Here is a 25,316-nt window from a genome sequence, read left to right as displayed (position 1 = left end):
CCAAGTCCATGCTCTTAACCACCAGGCACTAAGGCCTCTCAGAAAGAGCATAGAACTGGGCGGGGTTAATTACAGTGGCTACCTGATTTTTACTTCAAGAACTGTGACGTTTGAAGAAGTGAAAAAAAAGTTTCAAAACACCAAGATACGTCACAAAGGAAACCCAGTGGCTAGCTACATTTGCCTTAGAGAGGAATCCAGGACTTGGAAGTTTGTTTAAACTAACAAACAGTAGAAATGGATTTTTTTAAAACAGTCTGCCTGAAGTTGGTCAAATATTTTAAAAGTAGTCAAGTCTACTTTATGATCCTGGGGGTGTCCATTTCCCCTAGCCGGTCTAGGCCAGTTTCTTCAGTATACGCTGCGATAGGAAGACGGCACCAACCTCACAGACTCCTGGGAAGCACAGGAGTGCGGATAAAGGGCTCACGACTTGCTCAAAGATTATTAGCTCTAATTCTAAAACTCCTTTGTACTTCCAGGCAGTACTTAGCACAATATGTTTAAGTACCTGGTGACTAATAATAATGCTCAAAAATTTTAAAAAGTATCCGTCTACCTTATGCTAAGTGGAAAATTCTCCTTTGAGATTCAAATGCATGAACCATGACAACAATAAGACTTTCTTAAAAGTAACGGTACATAAACCTTTGGTTAATCTCAATAACAGGTAGTCAGGAATACATCAATATTTTTCTGCCCTTTTTGTAGCCTTACTGGAAATGACAGTAAAATATTCAGAAATAAAGCTAAGCCATGATAAATAGAAAATCTAATGCCAAACTAAATTTATTTTGCTAAAGAGAAGCTGTTGAACTATAAGAAAAGTAAGTGCAGTCTAGATTTTGTGCATATGTGGGGGAAAAACCCTGAGATTACCAATTGGGTATCACAATCCTCTTCTGGAGATACCGAAAACAATGGTACCAGTACAGCTTGAACAGTGGATTAATTTACAGTTTAAACTTCATCTAAATATTACCCTTGAATATCTGCTTTATATTGAGAGAACAAACTGACAACTTAGGGAAACTAAAGAAGCTAAACGTTGACTTAAAATAGTTAAAGCTCCTAACAGCTTCGTTTAAATAGTTTCTATCATTTTACTGCTTAAGTTCAGCCTTTTAACAACTTAAGGGTAATGCAGGTATTTAAAAATTTCAAAGGCTCATTATGCTTCTATTAATAAGGACAAGACAAAACGGGTTTACCGAAACGAGTCATTCTCCCTTTGTCCTCCAGCTTTACATTTCTTTAACAGAGAGTAGACGAGGTCAAATAACTAGACAGCAAAACGCTGACCTTTTAAAAAGAATGGTACAATTACATCTTTGAACCTGTGAGAGTTATAATTCAAAGCAAGTTTGGCCTGTAAACCTGTGATGCTTTCTTTTTTTTTTTTTTTTTTACCACTCACACCATGTGACTATTTTTTCATAAAGAAAAAAAAGGCACTAAAAATATATTTTTTTCCTTGACACCTTCGGCAAATTTTGGTGAGCAGATAGAATATACTCTGAGGCTCCAAACATGTAAACAACTTACCCTACATTATGAAAGAGCAAAATCCTGTGATAGCAATATCACAAAGTGTAGCTTCTCCCAAAAAGGAGGTTAAGGGTTAAGATGCGAAGTGCTGCTTTCGTGAAGTCAGTTCAGTTTTACCCAAGCTTACTGTAGGTCATGAAAGCCTCGGGCAGGGAGCTCTGGCAGAACTTAATTAAGAAGAAGACCAAGATTTAGACTTATCTGCTGCATTCGCCTTCGTGTTGGACACCATGATTAGAAGTCCCAGGATCAGAAAGAGATGAAAATATAGTTTTTCCGGACTGAGGTTTCACTACGTAGGAGAAAACAACAACAACAAAAACCCCAAACAATGAATATATTCCATTTCAGTCTTCATAGTTCAAGTAATAAATGGTCATAATTCAGACACATACTTTGGCCAAGCCAAGTGTAGCTTTATCACATTAAAAAAAATTCATGTATAAAATAAGTATCAGTTCAAAATATAGATCACTTCTTAAGAAGGGCCTGCAGGCCCTTTATTTATTATAAAAATAATTAAATTTGGTGGAAAGGAAATGTGAAGATTACCTGAAATTCAGAAGATGTAATGTTAATTCTTGTGTGGAACATTATCATTACATACAGCTGCTCTCAGGGGTACCTTGCTTTACTGTGGAGACCAGAGCTACTCAGCATGGATCGCCTAGTTCATGTTATCAAGAGGGCCCTTAAAGTGCTGCATCTCCCCTGCCTGGCACCCCAACCGCCCCGTCCTTTCAAAGAAGCATAACAGCTAGCCATTCGAGAATTTTAGGGAGAACATTTTGGATATTTTTCTTCTACAGGATTAAAAAATCTTTTAGAATTACTGGTTCAGACATCCACCGCTCCTAGTGGTCTAGATTGCTTCAAAATATTAACTCAAGCTGTAATTAAACGTTTTTACATTTAATTTTAGACCTTAAATTTCTGTATCATTAAGATCTCAATGTTTTAATGAAAGTAGAAAATAGAGTATAATTCAGTATCACCTATTTGTCTCAAATACAAGTACAGTGAGTAATAAGTAGGTAAACAGGAATAACAATAACAAAAATAGAACTTGTATATTTGTCCAATAAGAATTAACTCTATTTCTCTAAATTCAAGGTGTATGGCAAGTCGAATATTTGATCTTAGTGACTGTTACATCATTAGTTTAACACTTAAACACCGAAGGAGGCATTTCTCTATTCACACAGACTTCTACACAGATCTGTCAATAGTCTGAATATGTATATTTCAAATTAGTCTATGTGACCCTGTGTTCCTCTCTTCAGAAGCATCAGTAATGCATTTGGCCAAGAGTTTGAAACATGACTTGTAAATTAACATAGTGTATTATCTTGATAATATGAAAAGAGTCCCAAATACTTATTTTTTAAAAATGGTAACATTAGGAAAAAAACTATAATCATCATCAGTTCTATTTCCTGAAAATTCAGTTGAGGTAACCTCTGCAAGTCACAGCTCCACATTTGCACACAGTTCTGGCCCTCTTTTTGGCTGGGCTGTGATCAATAGAATCTGAAGATATATCTCCAGAACCTGAATACATAGAAAAAGAAATACAGGAGAAAGAGTTAAGACAATTCATAATGAGTTTCAAATTTTCTATCAGTTGTAAATTGACAGAATCATTACAAACTGTCTTGAAAGAATGCTGTGGGCTAGTAAGAGGTAAAGTATATGTTATTAGTCCATATTTATGAGATTGGATTTATGCAATGATGAAACTTACTAGTAAAATCCAATATACAAGCATTCATTTCATAAATTGCTTAAGAGCCATAAAGCAAGGTCAAGTAGTAACAATATGTAAAGGGCATCATACTTAGAAAAACAAAGAAAAGAAAACACATGTCACAGTAAAGCAAACAGAATTATTTAAAAGCCAGATTCAGGGGCTTCCCTGGTGGCGCAGTGGTTGAGAGTCCGCCTGCCGATGCAGGGGACGCGGGTTCGCGCCCCGGTCCGGGAGGATCCCACGTGCCGCGGAGCGGCTGGGCCCGTGAGCCGTGGCCGCTGCGCCTGCGCGTCCGGAGCCTGTGCTCCGCAGCGGGAGAGGCCACAACGGTGAGAGGCCCGCGTACCGCAAAAAAAAAAAAAGCCAGATTCAGTTAGGAATGGAATAAGCTCATATGTGATTTAAATCATATTTTCAATCTTACGAATATACATCTTTTAGTAAATATTCAGTAAATTTTTTTAAATACAAGTAATATTGAGAAAAGATGTTATAATAAATAAGCTTCTGTATGGAAGTTCTGAAAAAAGCAGGCAGCAACATGCTGTAGAAGAAAGAGCATTACTCAGCCCAAGATCAGGCAGACCTGGATTCTAGCATTAGCTCTGTCAGATTATCTTTGTGTCCTGAGCAAAAAGACAAACTCTTACAGCCTCAGTTTTTAAAACCTTAACATTAGTTTGGTTCAGATGCTCTAAGGTCTCCTATTCTGATTAGATTCTTCACACTGAAACTCCACCAAAGAAACTGTATTTGAAAATCATACCTTTCATTTGATAATCAAAAGTGAGCTCTTCTCCAGCATTTATAGTCCTCGTAGAAAATAATGCTATTCGGGGAAGACGGGTGTCAAGGTTATCAATGAAAACGTTGAACACCTGAAGATTCGGGTCACACTAAAAAGGAACATGAGAGCCCACTGCAGTAAAACTGACACGAACAAGCTCCTCTACATGCTATATAAAGTCTTTAATTTCCCCAAGTATTAGTTTTAAGTTCTACTAGAAATTAAGTTGCATATTGTTGAGAGGTCTTTGAGGCATGCACATGAAAAAATACTGGGTTCCCTTATAGAAAATTTCAGGCATACATAAAACTAGAGAAAATAATAAAGTAAGTCCACATATATCCACTATGCAACTTCAAAGCTTATTAATTAACATTTTTGTCAATCTTGTTTCATCTAGTCCCAACTTCTTAATTGTTTTTGGAGAATTTTAATGCAAATGTTAGATAACATTATCATTTCACCCGTAAATATTTTAGTAAGGTATACATTTTTTTTTTTTTTTTTGCTTGTTTCTGAAATTTTTTACTTAATATTTTTGGAGCATGTTTGACAGCCGGTAACTAAAACCACAGAAGGTGCAACTGCAGTTAAGGAGGGACTACTGTAACAAAAGTTTATTGAGGAGCCTAGAAAGATTCAAAAAATGCCCAAGTGGAACATCTAGAAATAGAAGTAGAATTATTGAAATTAGAAGTAGAACATGCTCTAGTAAGGCATATTTAAAGAACTTGAGTAACTGTTTTTAAAAAATCAAATCAGCACTGTAGAGCTCCAATTTCATATTGCATGGGGTTTTATTTCTTAAACTTCTGTTTGGAATTATTCAGCATTTTGAGAACTCGGTGCTAAATTCTAGCATATGCACGAAAGATCCGGTGAATCATACTAAGAAATCAAAATAACTAATTGTCCTTGAATAGAATACATCTATTTGGAGAGTATCTCAATTTTATCATTAAGAAAAAAATCAAACATTTAAGTAAACCAGAAAACAAAGGAGTCAGAAGGTCCCTGACATTTCATTACTAATCATAAGCTAGATTTTTGGTATAAAATCCATCAAAAGATTAACATGGTCTACCTCCTTATATGGTCAGCTATAGAACTTATGCTCCGAGACACATTTTCCTTGAAATCTGTAAAATGGAGATAATGTCATCTAATCTATAGAATACAGATAACGTCAATCTCACTAGCCTAATACTATGTTATCCATCTAGCACGTAGGAGCAGTCCAGTAACTCCTAACCTCCCTTGCTTTTGGAAGTAGTTTTTATAGAGTAGAAGATTCTGGAGTTTAAGGTTTCAAGCGTATTCCAAGTTCTTTGCAAACAAGAATTAAGAATACTAATTCATAATTTAGAAAAGTAGCCCTAAATACTTCAATACTCTAGAAATTCTTAAATTTTATTAAAATGTTAACATGTTTACATTTTAAGAGAACACAGCAATCTACCCTTTAGTTGTGTGTATCCTAAATTTAGCTGTGTTAACTTCTGTAACCCATATAGTTACGTGTTAATTCTTAAACTTTTTACCTCTTAACTCCTCTTGCTCATTAATTTCCTCCTCTATATGAGGACAATACCTATCTCATAAAGTTGTTGGAAAGTGTAAATGAAGTAACATATGTAAAGACTCCTGCAAAACGGATGTTATTTGGTAGGCACCTCAATGCATTTTCCTAAAACAGCAGTAATACCAGGAATTAACAGAAGAGGCCCTTGTATTAAAATACTTTGGAGATAATGAAAGAGTATATAATTTAAAGACAATTATTCCTCAAGTATGGAAAATCTTTTAAAACAGTACTAATTGGTCCTGTCTATACTTTCTCTCTTACACTGTGATTCACAAAATGAGACACATTTCCATATCGAGCTGCATCCACTGTGAATTCATCAGATTCATAGTCCAGATCAAAGAGATATGTGATTCCTTTGTTGTCATATAACTGCCCCCGTCTTTCAGCTTCTTCACTTGTGATTACCTAAAAAGAAAAAACTATAGTATATTACATAGCTATTGCTGAAGAAACGCCCATCCATAAATCTATTAATTAACATATTAATGCCTTCAAGTGCATAAAAAGAAATAAAAGTGCCATCAAAATAAACATTCACATAAACTACTCTAGAAGAGCTAGATGAACAGAGGAGGGAGATCAAAGAGAGGAGAACGGATGGTGCAAATGAAGTACGACTGTTCAGATGAGAGTCAGGACAACCCAACAATCAGCAAGCTGAACAGCGCCCAACATCGATTCCAATTTATTGATATGTTCAAACAAGCTACACAACTGCAGCTCTCTGTAACACGTAGCAGAGTGTAAAGGACTAAATTTAGAAGCAGTTAGGCTCTAACTATGCTCTGAAGGCATATTTTTCCTGTAGCGGATCTGTGTACAGCCACAAATGGGAATCTGTTACAAATACAGGCGAGAAGGTACGTTAAATTTGCAGTCAACTGTCTGGAAAGTTTAGTTTTGCAGAATAGGTGGTTTCCATGAAATTCTGTAGCTCACAACCATCATCTATACAGCGCTGCTCTGAAGAACACAGCCTGACCACACGCTGAGCTCAAGAAACCAAAGAGGGCTCAAGTGATTCACGGTGTCAACCAAACTTAGCTGCCGCATTCGTTAAACCAAAAAAAGAGAACAATTTGATTATACAAGGTCTAGTATTCTGAATAGTGATTTCTAATAATCTGCCATTATCTAAAAATTTCAGGGTCAAAACAGGGATGCAGGTTAACCTCAGATTCTGGGTGAATACAGATAATTAAAGGTGATCCAATTCCAAACAACTTTTAAAATATCTGGTTTGACACCCCCAGACATGCAGTCACACTCGTGTGTTGCAGCCACAGCTTAGCCCACCACTCTGGAGCCTTGAGGAAGTGTGGGGTAGGGGTGAGGCGCAGCGATTCTGGAGCCTTGCTTTTGAACCTCGGCTCTTCTTTACTACTAAGCGACCTTGGGTGAGCTGCTTAATTTCTCTGTGCCTCAGTTTCCTGCTGTACAATAACGGAGGAAATACTACCCCCTCACAGAGTTGCTGAGAGAATTTAGTAAGAGTTGAAACGTAAGGTGCTTAGAATAGTATGCTTAAAATAATATGTGGTAAATACTATTTTTTGTATATATACATTATATGAATAAAAGTAAATGTGCTCAGTAGTTGGTATTTTAGAGAATGGTCTTTGTAGCTGAGTTACAGATGCAAAGAGTTTGGATTTTTCTTATCGGTGGATGCAATAAATGTTTTTATGTGTATTTTACAATACTTGCTCATAAAGCATTCATGTACTCTACCGTATCATTCATGCTGATGCAAGATTGAGTTGTGCCAACTACACTTAATCATATTTGGTCAAATGGATGAAGTAAACTACAATTTAAAAGTTTCCAAGTCAGGATGTATTTAGATCTGATACTCTTCTTAGGACTTTTGTGTAAAAATAGTGGTCAGATTTTCAAAGTTACAAATGCCAGTCTCAATGACTACGAGTGGGTGTTTGTTGAAAGACGACTCTACTTCATCTGTCACCGCATATAGTTTTTTTTGTTCACATTCAAGTTTGTTTTTCTCATGATGCCAGTGTACCCTTCCCTCAAACCTGAGGTCTGTACATACTTGCAAACGGTAACAGCAAAACGTACCAAGCGTGTTTGTTACTGAGGTAAAAGGCAGCGCCTCAAGAGCACGAGCCTCCCGCACACTGTCTGCTACGAGAGAAGCGAGCGTACCTCTCCGACGTACTCCATGACAAAGCTCCTTCTCCTGATCTTCACAAGGGTCTTGACGCCCCAGCCGCAGCCGTTGCTGGTCCGAAAGATGCACAGCGAATACTGTGTGCCTTTTTGGACGATCCTGTTGGGACAATCGGGTCCACACTGACACCGAGAGTTGCACTCGTAAATGGGGGTGCCAGGTGGGATTTTAATTTGCTGATTTTTATTATAAGCCAAAAGAACTCCAGCTTCAGCGGGACAACATTTCTCAAAGAAGCAATCTGTGCACGAACAACCAAAGGTGGCTTCATTGACTAAGCTGATTCCAGGAGCTGGTTTGTATTCATTAATGTAGTAGAAGTCTGAAGGGGGGCCCTCCAAGTCCACAGTATTTTCAACAAAAATCATTCCTTTGTGATTCTTCCTTCTGTTGAGTTCGTCCTGCCATCTCTGCAGGGCTATCCTTTGTTTAGCCTTCTTTACAATGTATTCAGCAATAGCAGGTTTCAAAGCTCTGTGATTTTCTTTTAGAGTTATTGCTTTGCCTTTCTTTACCTGAGATAAATAATTATGCTTGTCATTAGAGAACTGCTGAAGCAGTAATGGGCACTTGAGATTTTGCAAAGGTTCCCAAGTATTTGTAGAATCTGGCCATCCTTTCCATTTTACAAGATAATATTCCATATCCTTAAAATATAAGAGAAAATGCAAATCAGATTATGACAGACCCAATTACTGAAAATAATTTAATGTCTTAAAGAGTAAGGTATTCCTTATCATTTTTCTTAATAAAGTCCAGAATACACAGTCACAAGTTACTAGCAGATGAAATACAAATCATAAAACTATTTTCTTTATATTACATACACTATGCACAGAATTTAGATGTGGCATGATGTGTGACCACAGACAAAAGAGTCGCACCTGGAGAAAGATAAAAGTACTGAAAGTCATGAATATGTCACCGAACAGTGATCAAGTGACACAAAAAATATCGATCTTGATCATGGAAATGAGCTGTCCCAAAATGAATAATTTATGACCCAGGTCAGTGGCTTGCTTGGCCAGCACAGACGTAGGCATCCTCTAAGGTCCGTAATTTCATATTTTACGCTGGCTATGAGGGAAGTTCTTTTTCTCAATGTCCTGGGCACACATCCCTTAGATTTTCTAGCGTGAACTGTCCCATACAGTCATTCCTGGCTGCATGTGGCTGCGGAGCACAGGAAATGTGGCTAGGCTGAATTGAGATGTGCTCTAAGTGTGATACACACTGCAATTCAACAACTCAGCACAGAAGAAGAACGCAAAATATTTTGTTAATTTTAAAAAAATATTTCTTAATGTGTAAATATCCATTACACGTTGAAATAATATTGGGGGTTAAATTACATATATTACGGAAAGCAGTTTCACCCGTTTCTTTCCATTTTGTTTAACATGGTTACAAGAAAATTTAAAATCATAGTCGTCCTTCGGTATTCGCCAGAGGATTGGTTCCAGGACCCCTCTCGGAACCCAAAATCCACGGATGCTCAAGTCCCCTATGTAAAATGGCACAGTATTTGCATATAACCTACTCATATACTTTTAATCATCTCTAGATTACTTACAATATCTAATATAATGTGAATGCTATATAAATCATTGCCAACACATGGCAAATTCAAGTTCTGCTTTGGAACTTTCTGGAATTTTTTTCAAGTAGTTTCTATCCGGGGTTAGTTGAATCCTGGGGTGCAGAACCCGGGGATACATAGGGCCGACTGTATACATATGTAGCTTGTACTATATTTCTATTGAACAGCACAATTCCAGAGAGTTCTTACCTTAGACTCGCCCACGGCTGGATTAGGTGGCAGGCCCTCAAGGCACCAAAGATCAAATATTTTGACTTATCCCTCAGACTGCTGCTGGCCACCATGGTACCTGAAATCTTGCCTTCCCACCCCAGTGACTGGCTACGTTGTCTTCCCTTAAAGCCAGGCAATGCTATGTTAAGTTTCTCTTAAAAAAGGTAGTCTAGTGTATGTAAGAAAAAAATTTTTCAAGTCAAGTCTCTCAATTTTGTCTTTGTTCTCTGGGATCGTGAACATATACCCACGAGCACTAGAGGGTAAAACGCCTTCTGAAATGTGAAAGTGATGAAACTGCATTCTATGTTTTTTAGTTATTTTAATTCATAGATATTGATAAAAACTTAACTGGGATACATGTGCTTTTCCCGGAAATTTTTAACAAGGGTTTTATTATACAGTAAGGACGTTTTACTAGTCACCGTTTATCAATGCCAAGTGAGCTGGCAGGTCTAGGACATGTGGTGTAAGCCGCACTGTGGGGGCACCACTGGGTGAGGCCGCTGAGGCAGCTTTGCAGGAGGTCACCTGACTAGTGAGAGTGCTGCTCTTCACCTCGATGTTTTATTATATTCTACCCAATAAGCAGGAATGCTTGTTAATTAAAAGACCTTTGCTTCTTTGTGAAAATGGTCAAAATATGGTTCGTTAAAAAAAGTGGCTCAATTATGGTGTGAGCATATGCACAAAAACTGTACTTCTGTGAAAATATATACTATGATTCCAGGGAAAAAAAAGCCTAGACATATACTGAAGCGTTAGTCATTCTGGCTCACGAAAACGTGACACGGATTTCTCCCTCCTGAGCTGACCACTACAACTGGGGACTGCTGGTGGCGGATATATATGCTCAGCGACGATGAGATCCACTTGGCGGTATCTAACATTACCGACTCCCCTTAATTATGAAAGTTAAAAATGTTTCTGATTCCAAAATAAAGCGATTTTTTTTTTTTCCTGCTACAGTTTTTCCTACCATAGCCCTGGGTTATACCAAAATTACCAGCAAACAATGAAAGAAACAGAAATGGTGGCTTCGAGTCAGATGATTAAGCTAAATTATCAGTCAGCAAAACTAAAAACACTATGCCAGTGCAGTCAACTTCCAAAATAATATAGTTTTATGATGAGTCGCTTTCAAGTTTTGCATGTTAATCACATTGTACCTACCTAATTTATGGACGGTAAAGATGCTTCGAAAACATGAGTGCTACAGAACTATTCGTAACATTTTATTTCTACTTTGTAGACTCCTTTTATTTTATAAGCCTTGTTTTACTTTTAAAATCCAAAAAAGATCTTTCCATTTTGAAAAATAAGATAATTTTATACAGAAAAATCAGTTTGCCTTAACAAATTCAATTACTTCAATACCCTAAAATTTCAAATAAGTCAGAAATTTCTTAACTCTCATAGGATATCAGTATCTTATTCAGATATGCAATCAACTCTTGATTACCTATAGAAATGGAGTGGAGTCATAAAAATGATCTGTTTATCATTCCTGTATAATTTGGAATGCATCTTATTAATTTTTTTCTTCAAGACATTTTCCCCACTATGTTTAGCTTAGGTTAAATTCATTCAAATATTTTAGTATCTATTATGAGCATATGCAAGTTTGGTGACTAGAGGGTGTGATGAGATGCAAGGTAACACTAGCCTTTAGGAGCCAAATCTCGCTGGGAAAGGAAGGCAATAGTATGTAAAATAAGTAGCAGTGCAAAAGGTGGTACAATTTTAAATGCCAAAACAAATAAGACAATAGATGCCACTAAAATACACAGAGGGAAATGAATATAGGTCAATGAGAAAAAGGCACAGAGGAAGTAGAACAAACTACACTGTGAAAGACCGACAGCATTTGTTGGGTAGGGCACAGGGCAGGCAGGATGAAAAACACAAGCAGAAGCTTGGAGCTAAGATTTGCGTGAAGTATCCAGAAAACAGTGAAGAGATGGACTCAGCCAGCTTTAAAGTTTAGAACGCTGAAGCGAGAGATAAAACGGTAACGGCAAGGCAAGAGCAAATTTCGGACAGCTCTGAACACCTGACTTCATGGTAGACCAACGGTTTTTACAATTCTTAGAAACCATGGTGTTTCTGTGGGGAGCTTCATTCAACGTCAATACATTTAATTCCATCTTGTCTACCAGGAGCTGCACGTACACAATGCAGACACTCAGGGCTCTGTCTCCGGCCCCTTTTCACACTAAACAAGTGTTCATCTCTTGAGAATCTGAAGAGAGCTACAGACCTTCCCCTGTCGAAAGTCACATGTATGATACAATGGGTAAATTCAGGATATGTGGATTCCGGACTAAGAATTCTTGCTCCAAATGTTCTCTCTGGGCAACCTCTTCACTCCAGTGGTTTTGACTGTACGCTGATTCCCCCAAAGTTTTAGCTGCAACCCCGTATAGTCAATAGCCTACTGGGTGTCTGTCTCACAGGTTCTGAATCAATCTATCTACACGGAACTCGCCACTGTTGCTCCGGAATGGTTTCTCTCTGTATTCCCCATCAATGGCAGCCTTACCCCCACCTACCTAAGTCACACAAGTCGCAAACCACGTCAATCTCACCTCTCCCTTCCTCTCAACCCAACCCACCACCAAGTGTCTCCAGTATGCTTCTTCGGGCCCACCTCCTTCGCCAGAACGCCCGTTCCCGCGAGCCTTCAGCCTTGCCTGGATTAGGACGTTGATCGCCTACCGGTTTCCCTGCCACCAGACTGAAAACACTCCTCTCTGTCCTTCTCTACGCACGTGTAGTTTTCTTATAAAAATGAAAAATCCACAGTGCCAGCCACTCTGTTATTTGCTTGCTTAAAAATTTTAATGGCTCGCCCACTGCCTGAAGAATTAAGCGCAAACTTCCTAGAACAACAAAGATCATTCTTGACTGGGTCCCCGACGCCTCCCTGACTCAATGTTCCAATATGGCCCCATTCACACACCGCCCTCCAGCCACGCTGAACTGCTGTTAGTAACTGAACATGCCAGGCCATTTCGCACTTTTCTGTTGCTTTGTTCACACAGTTATTTCTAATTCGAATGTCTTCTTCCATTTGTCTACCGAACAGTTATTTCAGTCTCATCTTTTATGTGTAGAAAAACCTGCTCAGCTTTAAAACTCAGCTCAGTGTCACCTCTCCCGTGAAGTCGGCCTGCCTCTGATTACCGCCAACTCATGTTCCCATTTCTAATCTAAACTATAAGCCATTTGTGGGGAAGGAAAGAATCTTAGTCTTTGCAGCCCCAGAACCAAGCACAATTCCCTACTATATCCTAGGCTTTGACTAAATGTTTCTGAATGTATAACGAAAAATACAACTACCAACACGTATGCAATATAAAAATCACAACAGTAACGATATGAATCCTTAAAAGAAATACAGGCTGTTCAACTTAACCTGGAGATGGCAATTCATCGTTTTTCAATATTTGTTCTGTCATCTGCTGTCTGTAGCCAGTAAGTGGTAGCGAGCACACTTTAAAATACATATATATGGGGGCACAAGAAAGAACAACAAAAACAATCCGCCTTCCCAGTAGCTCTTTTTCCCCTGCAAGTTTTGAAGTAATCACAATATTCAGTATTAGTGGCAGAATAGCCTGAATCTGATTATGAAAATCCCACTGTTCCTTGAGAACTATTACGGTCAATGGAAAGTCACTAGATTTCCACAGCAGTAACCGACAGAGGGTAGGAGTTTGGGGGCCTGGGTTAGAGGCCCAAGACTGACACAAATGAACCACATGACCTTGGAGAAGTCCCTCTTGGAGCTCTGCTTTCCTGGTCTCTAAAATTCGGGTTTTAGTCTAATGATCTCTGTTATTCCAGTTCTTAACAAATCACTCTTAAGTGCAACCGGTCTTTTAGGAGTAGGACTCTCTTGTTAAATGTGGATATTCTGTTAGTATGTGGTAGTATGTGGCCATGCACTGCAGTGGTAGTCCTAGAGACGCAGAATGATCTGGATACTTTACGAAATCAAAGCTTTGGGTAGTACTTCTTTAATATTTGATTCCTAAGGGAGAAGCCCCACCGATGTGCCTGGGGCCTCTTCACTGATGAGCTGAGGATGTTAACAGACAGCACCCACGGTGTTGTCAGACATGTTTCTGTACGAAGGGGTGACATGGCAAGAACATGGCACAGAAGAATCACACAGCACCGAGACTAGCGCAGTTTACGTCCTTTGAGACCCGCTGGACCCCGGCATGAGCTCGTCCCGGTAGCCACCGGGCTGCCCCCCCAGCTAGCATGCTCTCCCCTTCCCGGGTCGGCTGTTTCAGACCTCCTCCACTTCCCCCACGGGTCCCTATCCCACCGCCTCCCCGCTTATTTTTTCAGCAGCACGTGGCCCTGAGCGTGGAACGAGACAAGAAGGGGACCAAAGATACAGAAGGGGGGAGGCCCTTCCTCCGTCAAGTACCCCCCTCCTGTCTCTTCAGCTCCTTGCTCTCTCCTGGTCCTCACGAGCATCTGCATCTCCCTTAGTTTTTTACGGGCAAAATTAAACTACACCTCCTTTGAGATATAAATGCTTGAATAAAGTAAGGGATCGCGAAAAGATATGATTACTAAAAGTTCAGACATCAGAGACTAAGGTCACGGGGTGGAAGATTTCTTTTCAGTATAAGATGCTTTATAACATTCAATTTTTAAAATATTATCTACTCGGATTTTTTTAAAAATTAATAATTATAAACACCCTTAGACCCTACATAGCCCTTCTTCAAAGCCAGAGTTCTTGAAAGAGCTGCCCACACCACTTGACCCTACTTTCTCACCTCCAACTAATTCGTTAATTCAGTCTGCTTCGGCTCCTTCTATCCGTACCGCAGAAACGCTCTAGGAGTGTCAACGGCCCGTCCATCGCTCCGTCCAGAGGGAGCTTTATGCTTCTCTGACCCACCTGGGCACGACTCTACGTTGCCGACAGTATCTCCTCCTCAGGCTGCCATGTTTACTCTTCTGATTTTCTTCCCACCTTTCTCGCCAGTTTTTCGCAGCGGCTTTGACAGCTCTTCCTGCGAGTGCTGCCCACCGCTCCTCTGTCCTGGCTCTGCACCCGTTTTCTTCACTTGGATCGCTGCAATGGCCTCTCATCCTTTCAACCCACTCATGGCACAACAGCCAGAGTAATATTTTCAACACGCCTCTCTCCCCAAGTCACTGCCCTGCTCAAAACTACAAAATATGTCCCTACTGCCCTCAAGATCAAGTCCACAGTCCCTTTCTTGGCCTCCAAGGAGATGCACCGCCCCGTCCTTCCAGCCTCACTGCAATCCCGCTATGCTCCACCCACACTGCAAATTCCTTGAAGGAGTCAGGCTCTCTGCTGACTCAACACCCTCCCCCGTTACCTTTTCACCCTCTAGTACTAAGTTTAAACATCACTTCCTCATGGACACCTGCCTACTCTCTCCAGGATGAGCTAGAGCCTCCTGTTACATTAGCCCTACCTCAACTACAATTAAGTCCTCTGTACAATGACAGCTGAGGTTTTTCCTCTCGCACTGAAAGATCACGCCCACGGTATCGGGGGCCACACCTCTGTGTCATTCTCCGCTGAGACTGCTGGTGCCCAGTGCGCGACACGGTAGATGGCAGAAGACTGGAGAGGTAGCCGCAGGGGTAACGAAGGGGTAACTGTACCCAGTCCTGGGGCTTCAACCCCCATCTTCTTGCCAATCGCTTCAAGAACAATGCTCCCATTTACTTCTCACTCTTGATTTGGAGCCACATTTCCAACTATCTACTGGTCGTCTTACACGTCAATGTTCTCAACCCTCTTCTCCAACCTCAATCGAGTCCTCCTGTCCTCACCCTCCTTAAGCCTCATCCTCCTATATTCCTGGGTCTTGGTGAACAGTATTAGTATCCGCGCCACAGCAGGCTCTCCCAGGCGTGGATCCCTCACTGCTGGATCCCCAGCCAACCCCCTGGCCACTAAGCCGCAGACTTAGATTTTACAGCTGCTACAATTCAAAGAACCACCGACTTATCTTCATCTTTATTGCTACTGCTTTAGTTCAAGCACCACCTCCTCTTGCCCAGGTTACCGCAACAGCCTTTCAGAGTGCGGACGTTACTCACACACGTGTCATTCCCCTTCCTGCCAATCCACCTTCCTCACTGCACGCAGAAAACTCTCTGAACGGCACATCTGAGAGTGTCACTCTCTTCGGGACCCTTCGATGACCCCCCACTGCTGCAGGACGGCTGGAGTTCCTCCACTCGTCTCACTGTCCCCTACTTCCAGATCCTACCAGCCCATTCTCTATGGTAAAGCCTTAAGGAAAGACTCGACTCATCTCATCAGGCCCCAGCTGGAGATCATCTTTTCCGGGAAGCCTTCTCTGACCAGCCCGGGCATGCCTCCCACAGACCACATCACGATGTCTGCCCTCGCGCTTATTATACTTTTGCGTTGGGCGGTTTACTTGTCAGTCTTCTTCACTGGGCTGTGAGGTCCCTAAGGTTGGGGGCAGTTTCTCATGAACCTTTATCTTCCCACTGCCCAATGCAGTGCTTGACACACAGGAGAAACTCAAATGTTTACTGAGTGAGACGACAGAAAGGTGAAACAGGAGATATTAGTCAATAAATTGCTGCTATAATTTAAGCGTGAAGCTATGAAGGTCTAGTCTAACAGTGACGGTGAGGACTGGAGAAATCACTGACGCAAAACCCAATCCAATTCATCAACCATGAACTAAATACCCATTGCGTACTAGGGGCTATAGTAAGACATAGTCCTGGCCCTCAAATCGTTGACAGTTCAGCAGGTATGAAACAAAGCTACAAAATGTGAACAGCTCTAGAATAAGGACAAGAACAGTGCTTCGTAAGTCCTGAATATAAAGCAATTAATTTTGCTAGAGGTGGGGAAGGGAAGGAGGCTCTATGGTTGGTGGTAACCTTTCAGTTGAACTTTGCAGGCCATGCAGATTTTGCAAGGAGAGAAGGGAAACAATATTTCAAAGAGGGAACTGGAAGAGAAAAGCAAAAGGGCACAAAGGTGCATGATGCCTCAGGAATTGGAATATAAACTATGTCTGTTTTTCAGCTAAATTCTCAATGCTTAGAAGAGTGCTCAGCTCTTAGCAGATACTCAGTAAACCTTAGCTACATGGAAGAATTTACAAGTATATCAATGTGGTAAGGAAGTAGGAAAAGTTACAAGAGAACATACAAGTAGGATATGTTACAAGTCGGGTATGTTACAAGCTGGAAAGGGGGCTGGTGGCCAGATGATAACAGCCTTAGTCCAAAGGGTCTCAGCTTAGACTGGCCGACACCAGGGAGCCATTTTAAGGGCTAAAGGAAGGTCCTAATGCAATCAGAGCTGTGTTTCAGAAACAACTGTAATGGCTTTGAGGAATATGGTACTGAGACAGTGTCTTTCATGAGCTAAATGGAGGGGAACATAGAAGAAAAGGATAGGGTGTTAAGATCTTTCACCTGCCCTGAACATGACAGACAGACAGAAAAGGTAGAGGTACGTTCAAGTAATACTGGCTTACGGACGCAGTCATCTGTGTCAGGCGGGATAGGAAGTGAGGAATGCGAGTGGGTTGCAGGAGGACACAAGTGTGCAAAGGGTGCTTCTTCCAAAGCAAGCAGCCCAACGGAGAAGGATGAAGGGGAAACTAGTAGCAAAAGTTACCCAAACTGAGCTATAATACTCAGAACTCTGTAGTATACGAAAGAAAATTGGCAGCTCCTTCAATGTAAGCACAGACTCCTTGGTAACTTACTCTGTCTCTCAAAGTATAACAGGAATGAACAGGAAAAGACAGAGAGGTAGAGACCACATAATCTGATGACCTATCAGATTTAGAGGGTAGGAAGAATTTTAAAAGTATGAAATTATAAGGTTAGGTAACTGGGAGTATTACGATTCTGTCAGACTAGGAAGGGAACACTAGATCAGGATGCAGATTTGAGGGAGGAAAACGGGTACGGTTTTGAATACGTTGAATGTGGTACCTGTGGGGCGTCCAGCTTGAAATGAAGCTCAGGAAGAAGTCAATGCCTCACAAAGATCTGAGGGTCATGAGCCAAACAGGGAGATATAAGTAGAAACCACTGGGAAAGAGGTCATCGACAGAGCAGCTTCAAGGTGAGAAGGGGCCAAGGACAGAGCCTTGGAGACTATGTATAAACACTTCAGAAGGGCAGGTAAGAGACTGTAAAGGAGATTCACAAAGAACAGTAAGAAAAGCTGGTGGCGAAAAGAAGTGGAGATAGAGGTGAGTAACAATGGTGACAGTCCACACCTCTACGGCGTGGCCACCGCAGGTCAGTCTCTGCTCGCAGTAACCCCACGAGGCGGTACCGTAATGAGCCTCATCCCATACGGGAAGCAGCGAAGGAAAGAACCACGTACTGTGCTGAAGGTCACGCAACTAGTACACGGCAGAAGGAGAATGTAAACCAGAACCCAGGCAGTCCCTCCAACACAGGAGTCTCAGAGAAGAGAAGAGTAGCCGACAGTGTCAGGTGTTGCAAAGTGGCCCAGGAAGATGTGAGGTCCTCGAGTCTGGCCTTGAGGAGGCCACTGACAGCCGCCAATCAGAACCGAGAGGGTTTAAAAGTCCGGAACAAGTGGAAAGGCAAACTACAGCAGAAATTTCTGGCAAACTGTGTATCTCATAGGGGGCTATCTAGAATACACAAAGAACTATTACAACTCAATAATGAAAAAAGAACAGCCCAATTTAAAAAACCAGGTAAAGGATCTGAATAGACAGCTCTCCAGAGAAGATATACAAATGGCTCTAAGCAGCGGTCCCCAACCTCTTCGGCACCAGGGGCCGGTTTTGTGGAAGGCAATGTGTGCGTGGACTGGGGTGGAGGGCGGTGGCGCAAGCGATGGGGAGCGACGCGGAGCGGCAGGTGAAGCCTCGCTCACTCCCGGGCTGCTCGCCTCCCGCTGTGCGGCCTGGTTCCTAACAGGCTGTGGACGGACAGCTGTGAGCACTTGAGAAGATGCTCAGCGTCACGAGCCACCAGAGAAATGCAAATCAAAACCATGAGATACTCCATACCCACAAGGACAACTATAATCAAAAAGTCCGATAATAACAAGTATTGGTGAAGATGTAGAAATTGAAACCCTCATGCACTGCCGATGGGAATGTAAAATGGTACGGTCACTTTGCAAGACAGTTTGACAGTTGCTGAAATGGTTAAACACAGAGGTACCATCTAACCCAGCGATTCAACTCCTAGGTATATATCCGAGAGAAATGAAAACATACTCACACACAGACTTGTACATGAAAGTTCATAACAGCATTATTTATAACAGCCCCCAAACAGGAACAACCCAAATGTCCATCAAGCGACGAATGGATGAATAAGTGTGATATATCCATACAATATTGGGCAATAAAAAAGAATGAAGTATTGATACGTGCTACAACATGAACGAACCTTGAAAACATTATGCTAAATGCAGGAAGCCAATCATAGAGGGTCACATAAATATTGTACGATTCCATTTATATGAAATGTCCAAACAGGTAAACCTATTGAGACAGAAAGTAGATTAGGGGTCACCGAGGGTTAGCAGGGAAAAGAGATGGGGAGGTTTGGGGGGTGATGGCTAAGCACTATGGGGTTTCTTTTTAGGGTAATGAAAATGTGCTACCATCTCCACAACAAGTTTGAGAATAATTCTGAGAGGGTACAAAAAGCTCTGAATTGTACAGTTTAAATTGGTGAATTGTAGGGTAGGTGAATTATATGTCAATAAAGCCGTTTTTAAAAAGTTAATGGGAAATGAAGTAGAAGGAAAAGACAGGAAATGCTCGAGCGGGGAGGCAAGAGCTAAGGAAGATTTCTGAAGGCTAAGGAAGATCTGAATAGGTTTATTGATTAAGATACAGCAGTGGGAAAACAGTGCTTGATACAAAACAGACATCAGAGATTAAGCAAAGTCCTAAAGGGGATGGGTAGGAAGAAGAAAGAAAAATGGTGACACCTCTGAAAGAATGAACAAAGATACAGATAACTGGTGTGAAGGTAAGTTGAGAGTTCATCCTTGCAGGATCCAGTGAGGCAGAAGTCTGCAGCTGAATATGAGAGGGTGAGGGATAGAGTCAGAAGTCCAGAAAAGTAATAAAATTGGGGGAAACTGATGACAAAAATGGAAGAAGCAAGCCAAAGGTAAAAAGCTTGTCAAGTAGAACTGAGCAGTGCAAGAATAGAAATAGTAACAGAACCAAGAAGTGTGATTATATGACATCTGTGGCTAGACTGGTCAGGCCAGGGTTTATAAACTGAATTGACAGGTGACAGGGTTGTTCTGGGGTTGAAGGCTGCTGAGAGTGTAGGTGAAATGCTTCACCATAAAATCCCACTGAGTGGGGAAGTCAGTGATACCAAAAGAAGATGGATGTTTCAAAGGAAGAATCGGATTTAATGACTGAATCCATATGGAGGATGAAAAAGAAGGAAAACAAAGAATTCAACAGGATTCCTGATTCATTCATCTGCAAGAATTGACAGATTAATTAATTAAAACAGAGTTCTTGTAGAGGAAGTAGGCTACAGAAAGGTGAATTACTCAAAAATATATTGTAAGGTTTAGATTGAAAGAGCTTCTTGAAGAACAAGCCTGTAGAGGAACAGAAACAAAGTGAGGCCCAGAGACGTTAAATGACTTTGCTGAAGTGCTGAGGTTCTAGACGAAGCCTAGAAACGACTGTGAACTCCAGGCCTTTCTACCGCACAACAGAACCTCGCTACAATCAGGAGTTTGACAGGATGGCGGGAAACACAAACGGTGACGCTTCTTGAGGAGACTCAGCAACACTAAAATTGGCTTGAATTTCTAGGTTCATCTCAGGTGATAGTGGGGAAACATCATTCAGGAACAAAATGAATGACAGGAGAAGCCAATCTCGGATAAAACATTTGCTCTGGTAATCCACCTGGAGATAATCAAGAGTTGGATGTAGAATGATATTGATATAAGCACCTTGAAATATTCTAACATATGAACAGTTTATGCTTCAAAATCCTCTCAGTGTTATTTGGCAAAACAGATGATAGGACATAACTTTATTATGGCCAAGGATTTTAACCATTAAGAAGAGTTCTGCTTACTTTTTATGCCACAGAAATATGCAATACGGAATCGAAGTCTGATTAGGTCTCTGTGAAGGGCCAGATATTTTGCCTTACCTGTACTACCTTGTAGTCACACAAGTATTCCACCTCATAATTGTTTAGATTCCTTTTGGTGATTCCAATCGATTTACATGTGAGCTTTTCTTTTCTACATAATTCCTGAAGAGTATCAAGTGAAACTAGGCAAGGCACACACCAAGCTACAATAAGAAAATAGAATTCTTTACTAGTGAAATAGCTACTCAATTAAAATAAAACAAAACAAAAAACCAAAAGAAAAAAAAGGGGAAAACTCAAGACCTCTATATCCCCACCCTTCAACTGGCAATTTTATAAGACTAAAAATTCATATGACAAGAAACCGTGTACACGTCTTTAAGAAAAAGTTAACCATTAAAGAACTCTTTTGGTAAATTGGTCTTCATGGATTTTCTCATGGGTCTCTACCCTACATGTTTAACTGATGTCAATTTCTACTAGGCCCCCTGAACAAAATGTTTCATGTCTATAAGCTTGCATAAGATTACATATAGATGCAAAAGTCGACATAATATTTTTGACTTTTTCATTGTATTCTACACAGAATTGCTCATTTAAAAAAATGTAGATCTCAAGGACACGCTCATTATTGTTAGAAATACATCTTAAATATATTTTAAAATAATCTTACATTGTTATAAAGTAACAATGTAAGATTCTTAGTTGAACAGTAAGAACTAAAATCTAATTGCAATCTAATTCTATAGTTACATACTCATACATCACATGGCCTACTTGTCCCATTTTGGAAGGCTGCATAAAATTTTAACTCCGATTTTGCCCGTGCTGCAATGTATTATTATCAAGGTCAATAAACCAGGGAGTTAAAATAAAACAACGGAGAGTATACTGAGTTTTGTTACTACTCATTTCCTGTATTGCTTTCAAAGCCAAGAATGACAATACAGAGAGTATTCAATTTACATAATCCACACATCAAGCTTGGTCTTCACGATCAACCTTGTAGAAGCCAGTAACTAACTGCTGCGGAAGATTTTACCCTCAAGTTCCTGTAAACAGTAAGCTACCATACTGCATTTAAAGCATGTTAACACGAACTGATGTTTAGAAACAGGTAATGAACCTGGCTTTATGGCTAGCGCTAGAAGCACCAGAGAGGATCAAGAGGTCCTCTGCCCCAGCCTCCGCCAGGCCACCGAGCTGCACGATTTTAGGGAGGTTTCCATCTTTCTGGGTTTCAGCTTCGCTGAAAAAAATGGCAGGGTTGGAGTAAACTGGGATTACCAAACAAAATTTATCAGTAAACGCAGGCTTCACTTGGTAGCTCTCCAAGGTAGTGGTGATAACCTTTTTGCGTTGGAGGTAATTTCCAGGGAGGAGAGAACAGCTGGTCTTCCTATAATCTCCCCTCGCCCTCCCCACCTCACACCGGGATTTCACGGTCAGAAACCCTGAAGTACGATTTCCACACGCGCCCGCAACCCCTTGCAAAAAAGGACGCATGATTCTAGACCAAGAAAGTGAAAAGGATTTTCCCCCAAAATATCTGGGGGCAGAGTCTGCTGGTTTTGGAGCGGTGGTTTGGGGGGAGGAGAGTGGCAGAATAGAAACGACCCCTTAAGTCCCTTCTATTGAAATAACCTCAAAATAACCTCAGGATACTTTGTGTAAAAGGTAACCTCATTATGCTGATCACATGCATGCAGAGGAGGTTCCTCTGGACTATCTACCCAACGTGGATTTGTCTGCCGTTCCTACCATTTTCACCCAGTCCGAGTAACACGAGGATTCAAGACGCGACCCTCCACGGAAATGCTGTTTTGGAGAATAAGAAAACTTGGAAGATAAAAAACTGCAAAGCCCCCGCCCCCGCGGCAAAAAAAAGAATTCATTGGTAAGATTAAACATTTCATGACCACCACGAAAACCTGACACTAGTTCCACACTAACCCCTAGCGGAGGAAAAGTTGCGGGGTAATGAATCCATAATTCACGCAGAGAGGAGCAGCGCTGGAAAATACCTTTCAATTCTAGAAGGCAGTGAAAGTTCCCGTCCTTCAGCGCGCGCACAAACACACGCGTTCTGCACCGAATTCTTCGGCGGCCACATAAATACCTCGCAAGTTCCCGGGGGGCGGGGGTGCGGACCGATTCCCGTAAGCCAGGGGCTGCCGCCGCCAGTACCCACTTACTGGCGTTCTCTGCAACGGGGAACCGCCCCTCCCGGTGCGTCCGCATCGGGGTGCATCCTCACTCATTTCCTCGCTTAGCCTTCACACCTCTGCCCCGACCTCTCCCCTCTCCTCTGACACTGAGGTCACACTCACCCCACGGGGTCCTCCCGCTCCCCAGTTCCGAAGCCAGCCCGACCGCAAAAGTCCCGCTCAAACCACCACAAAGGAGTCGCGCCCCCAGCGTGCCCACGGACCTCGAGCCGCGCCGGGATCCGCCGGGGCCGCCCGAACGCCCCCGCACGGCTGCCCCGAGGGGAGGGGGCTCGGGTGCGGCGGGCGGCGGGGGCCCGGTCGGCGGACCGGCAGCGGGGCGCGCGGGCCGGGCCTCGCGGGGGTCGGGCGCGGGAGGGGACTGCGGGCAGCGGGCGGGCCGAGCCGCGAGGAGGGTCAGGGGCCGGGGGCAGGGAGGAGCCCGCGGCGCGCGTCTGGGGGCCGCGGTGTCAGTGGCGCGGGAGGCGGCGTCTCGCCGCGTCGCTCTCCGGCCGGCCCGCGCGCCCCGGCCCCGCTTCCCGGGCCTCGGGAGTTTGCCCGGCGGACGGGGGACAGTGCGGGGCGCCGCTCTCCAGCCCTCACCTCCTCGCGCCTCGGCCCCGGCCGCCGCCATCTTGAGGAGCTTTCATTCAAACTGGCGCGGTCGGACCGGATAGCTCAGCTGGCCCGACGCCCCGCCCCAGCCCGGCCCGCGCGGAACTCGGGGGCCGGGGCGGGGGACTAACCCGCGAGGCGTCCTGACGTCAGCGGAGGCCGACACAGCCGCGGCGGCGAGTGCGCCTGCGCCCCAAGTCTCCTCCGGGCGCTCGGAGGGGCGGGGCGCGGGGGCGGGGCGCGCTCGCCTAGGTGAAGGGCCACCTGCCCTGGCCTGGCTGGCTTAGCGCCTGATTCAGGGTACCGACATCAGGCCTTCCCACGCTCGTTAGTTCTTCTACACGGGCGGTACGTGTACGTTGTGCAAAATTGCAAACGCAGAGCGGAGCTACGCGGTGCAGAGTACGTTTCGCTCTCATACCTGCTCCTCAGCCACCTGAGCCCAACAGGCCATTGTTACGTTTCCGTCCACCCTACGCCCGTAGATCACAGGTTCTCAAAATTGGCTGCACGTTGGGATCACTTGCAGGTTTTGTTTTTTGGTTTCACTCTCAGAGATTTGATAGGAATGGGGTGCAACCGCATGGACGTTGGAATTTTTAAAAGCTCCCCAGGTGATTCTAAGTGTGCAATTTGAAACCACTGTTCTAGATCAGTGCTTCTCACACTTGAATGGGCAGAGGAGTCGTCTGGGCATCTGGTTAACATGCAGGTTCGAATTAGGTCGGTCTGGACTGGGACCTGAGGTTCTGCGTTTCTGACGAGCTCCCAGGCTACGTCCCACGCCGGTAGCCGGGCTGCGGGACGCCCAGGTCCTCTCACCGGGACCACACCGGTCTCCACACCCCAGCCCGCCCCCATCCAGTCGTCGCACCGCATCCATGGTGATTGTTCTAAACAATCTGAGGCAGAAGTCTGCCAAGAAAAAATTGCGAAAGTTCTGTAGAAAGCCGTTTGACGTCTACCAAGGATTTTTCAAAGAAATTTGTGTAAAATACAAAAATATTTTAAAGCATCCTGTGTAAGTTTGACATGTTGGAAACAAACACAGAACATTAAAGGAATTAATTTGTTTTGATTACGTTATGAAATATTGTCTAGTCATTAAAAAAGATGTTTATGAAGCCTTTGGTGTCATGGAGAAGTGTTTAACAAAACTTCTTATGCAAAACATATACAAACAAAAAGCTGTAAAACATACAGAGTTTCAACTATGTAAGGAAATGTATAGGAAGATAGATAATAAGATCTCTGGGAAGTGGTTTCCTTTTTAACTTGTTTTTACATATTTTCAATAATGAGCATCTTATTACCTTGATAATAAGGAATAAAAGTCCTCCAACCCTATTACATGGGAGGCCCTTTGTGATATGGGGGTTCCTGCCCACTTCTCTAGCCTCATCGCTCATCATCTCCTCCTGTTCTAATTCGTAACTTCCTCGAATATTCATTCCCCTGCTCCTTGTCTGCAGGACTTTGGTCAAACCTGTTCTCTCTGCCTAGAAAATGCCTACTTTCCCCCTATCTGTGCTAGGATTACTCCTACAGACCCTTTAAGACTTGGACAGAGCCTCACCTCCAGCCAAGCCTCTTTCTGGGGCTTCTCCCCCCACACCCGAATGTACTCTCTGCTCTTCGTATGTGTTCTGACACCTAGGAAGGA

The 25,316-nt window shown here is 42.6% G+C and overlaps 1 protein-coding gene across 2 annotated transcripts; it reads right to left on the bottom strand.

The window, feature by feature from the left end:
* Nucleotides 1–1,408: 1,408 nt before the first annotated feature.
* Nucleotides 1,409–23,825, bottom strand: SUV39H2 (SUV39H2 histone lysine methyltransferase). 2 transcript variants are annotated; one of them, XM_067030485.1, is made up of 6 exons: nt 23,642–23,793; nt 20,889–21,034; nt 7,840–8,511; nt 5,932–6,078; nt 4,065–4,194; nt 1,409–3,099 (listed from the first exon to the last, which is right to left on the bottom strand). In XM_067030485.1, the coding sequence occupies exons 1-6, from the start codon at nt 23,670–23,672 to the stop codon at nt 2,993–2,995; spliced, it is 1,233 nt and encodes a 410-aa protein (XP_066886586.1). In that variant the 5' UTR covers nt 23,673–23,793; the 3' UTR covers nt 1,409–2,992. The 2 variants fall into 2 exon arrangements, with proteins under 2 accessions (XP_066886586.1, XP_058915204.1); XM_059059221.2 differs by lacking the exon at nt 20,889–21,034 and having other exon boundaries at nt 23,642–23,825.
* Nucleotides 23,826–25,316: the final 1,491 nt, after the last annotated feature.

The sequence above is a fragment of the Kogia breviceps genome, chromosome 3, assembly GCF_026419965.1.
Source record: "Kogia breviceps isolate mKogBre1 chromosome 3, mKogBre1 haplotype 1, whole genome shotgun sequence".
Taxonomy (NCBI): domain Eukaryota; kingdom Metazoa; phylum Chordata; class Mammalia; order Artiodactyla; family Physeteridae; genus Kogia; species Kogia breviceps.
The sequence above is the reverse complement of the archived record's forward strand: the minus strand, read 5'-3'. Positions and strand labels throughout refer to the sequence as shown.

Excerpts from the sequence above, each read along its gene's own strand:
- SUV39H2 (XM_067030485.1), bottom strand. The coding sequence starts at position 23,672 with ATGGCGGCGGCCGGGGCCGAGGCGCGAGGAG. Across the intron at positions 6,079-7,839 it reads TCATGGAGTACGTCGGAGAG|GTAATCACAAGTGAAGAAGC; the intron begins GTACGCTCGCTT and ends TTTTCTTTTTAG. Across the intron at positions 4,195-5,931 it reads CTCATTTTGTGAATCACAGT|TGTGACCCGAATCTTCAGGT; the intron begins GTAAGAGAGAAA and ends GTTCCTTTTTAG.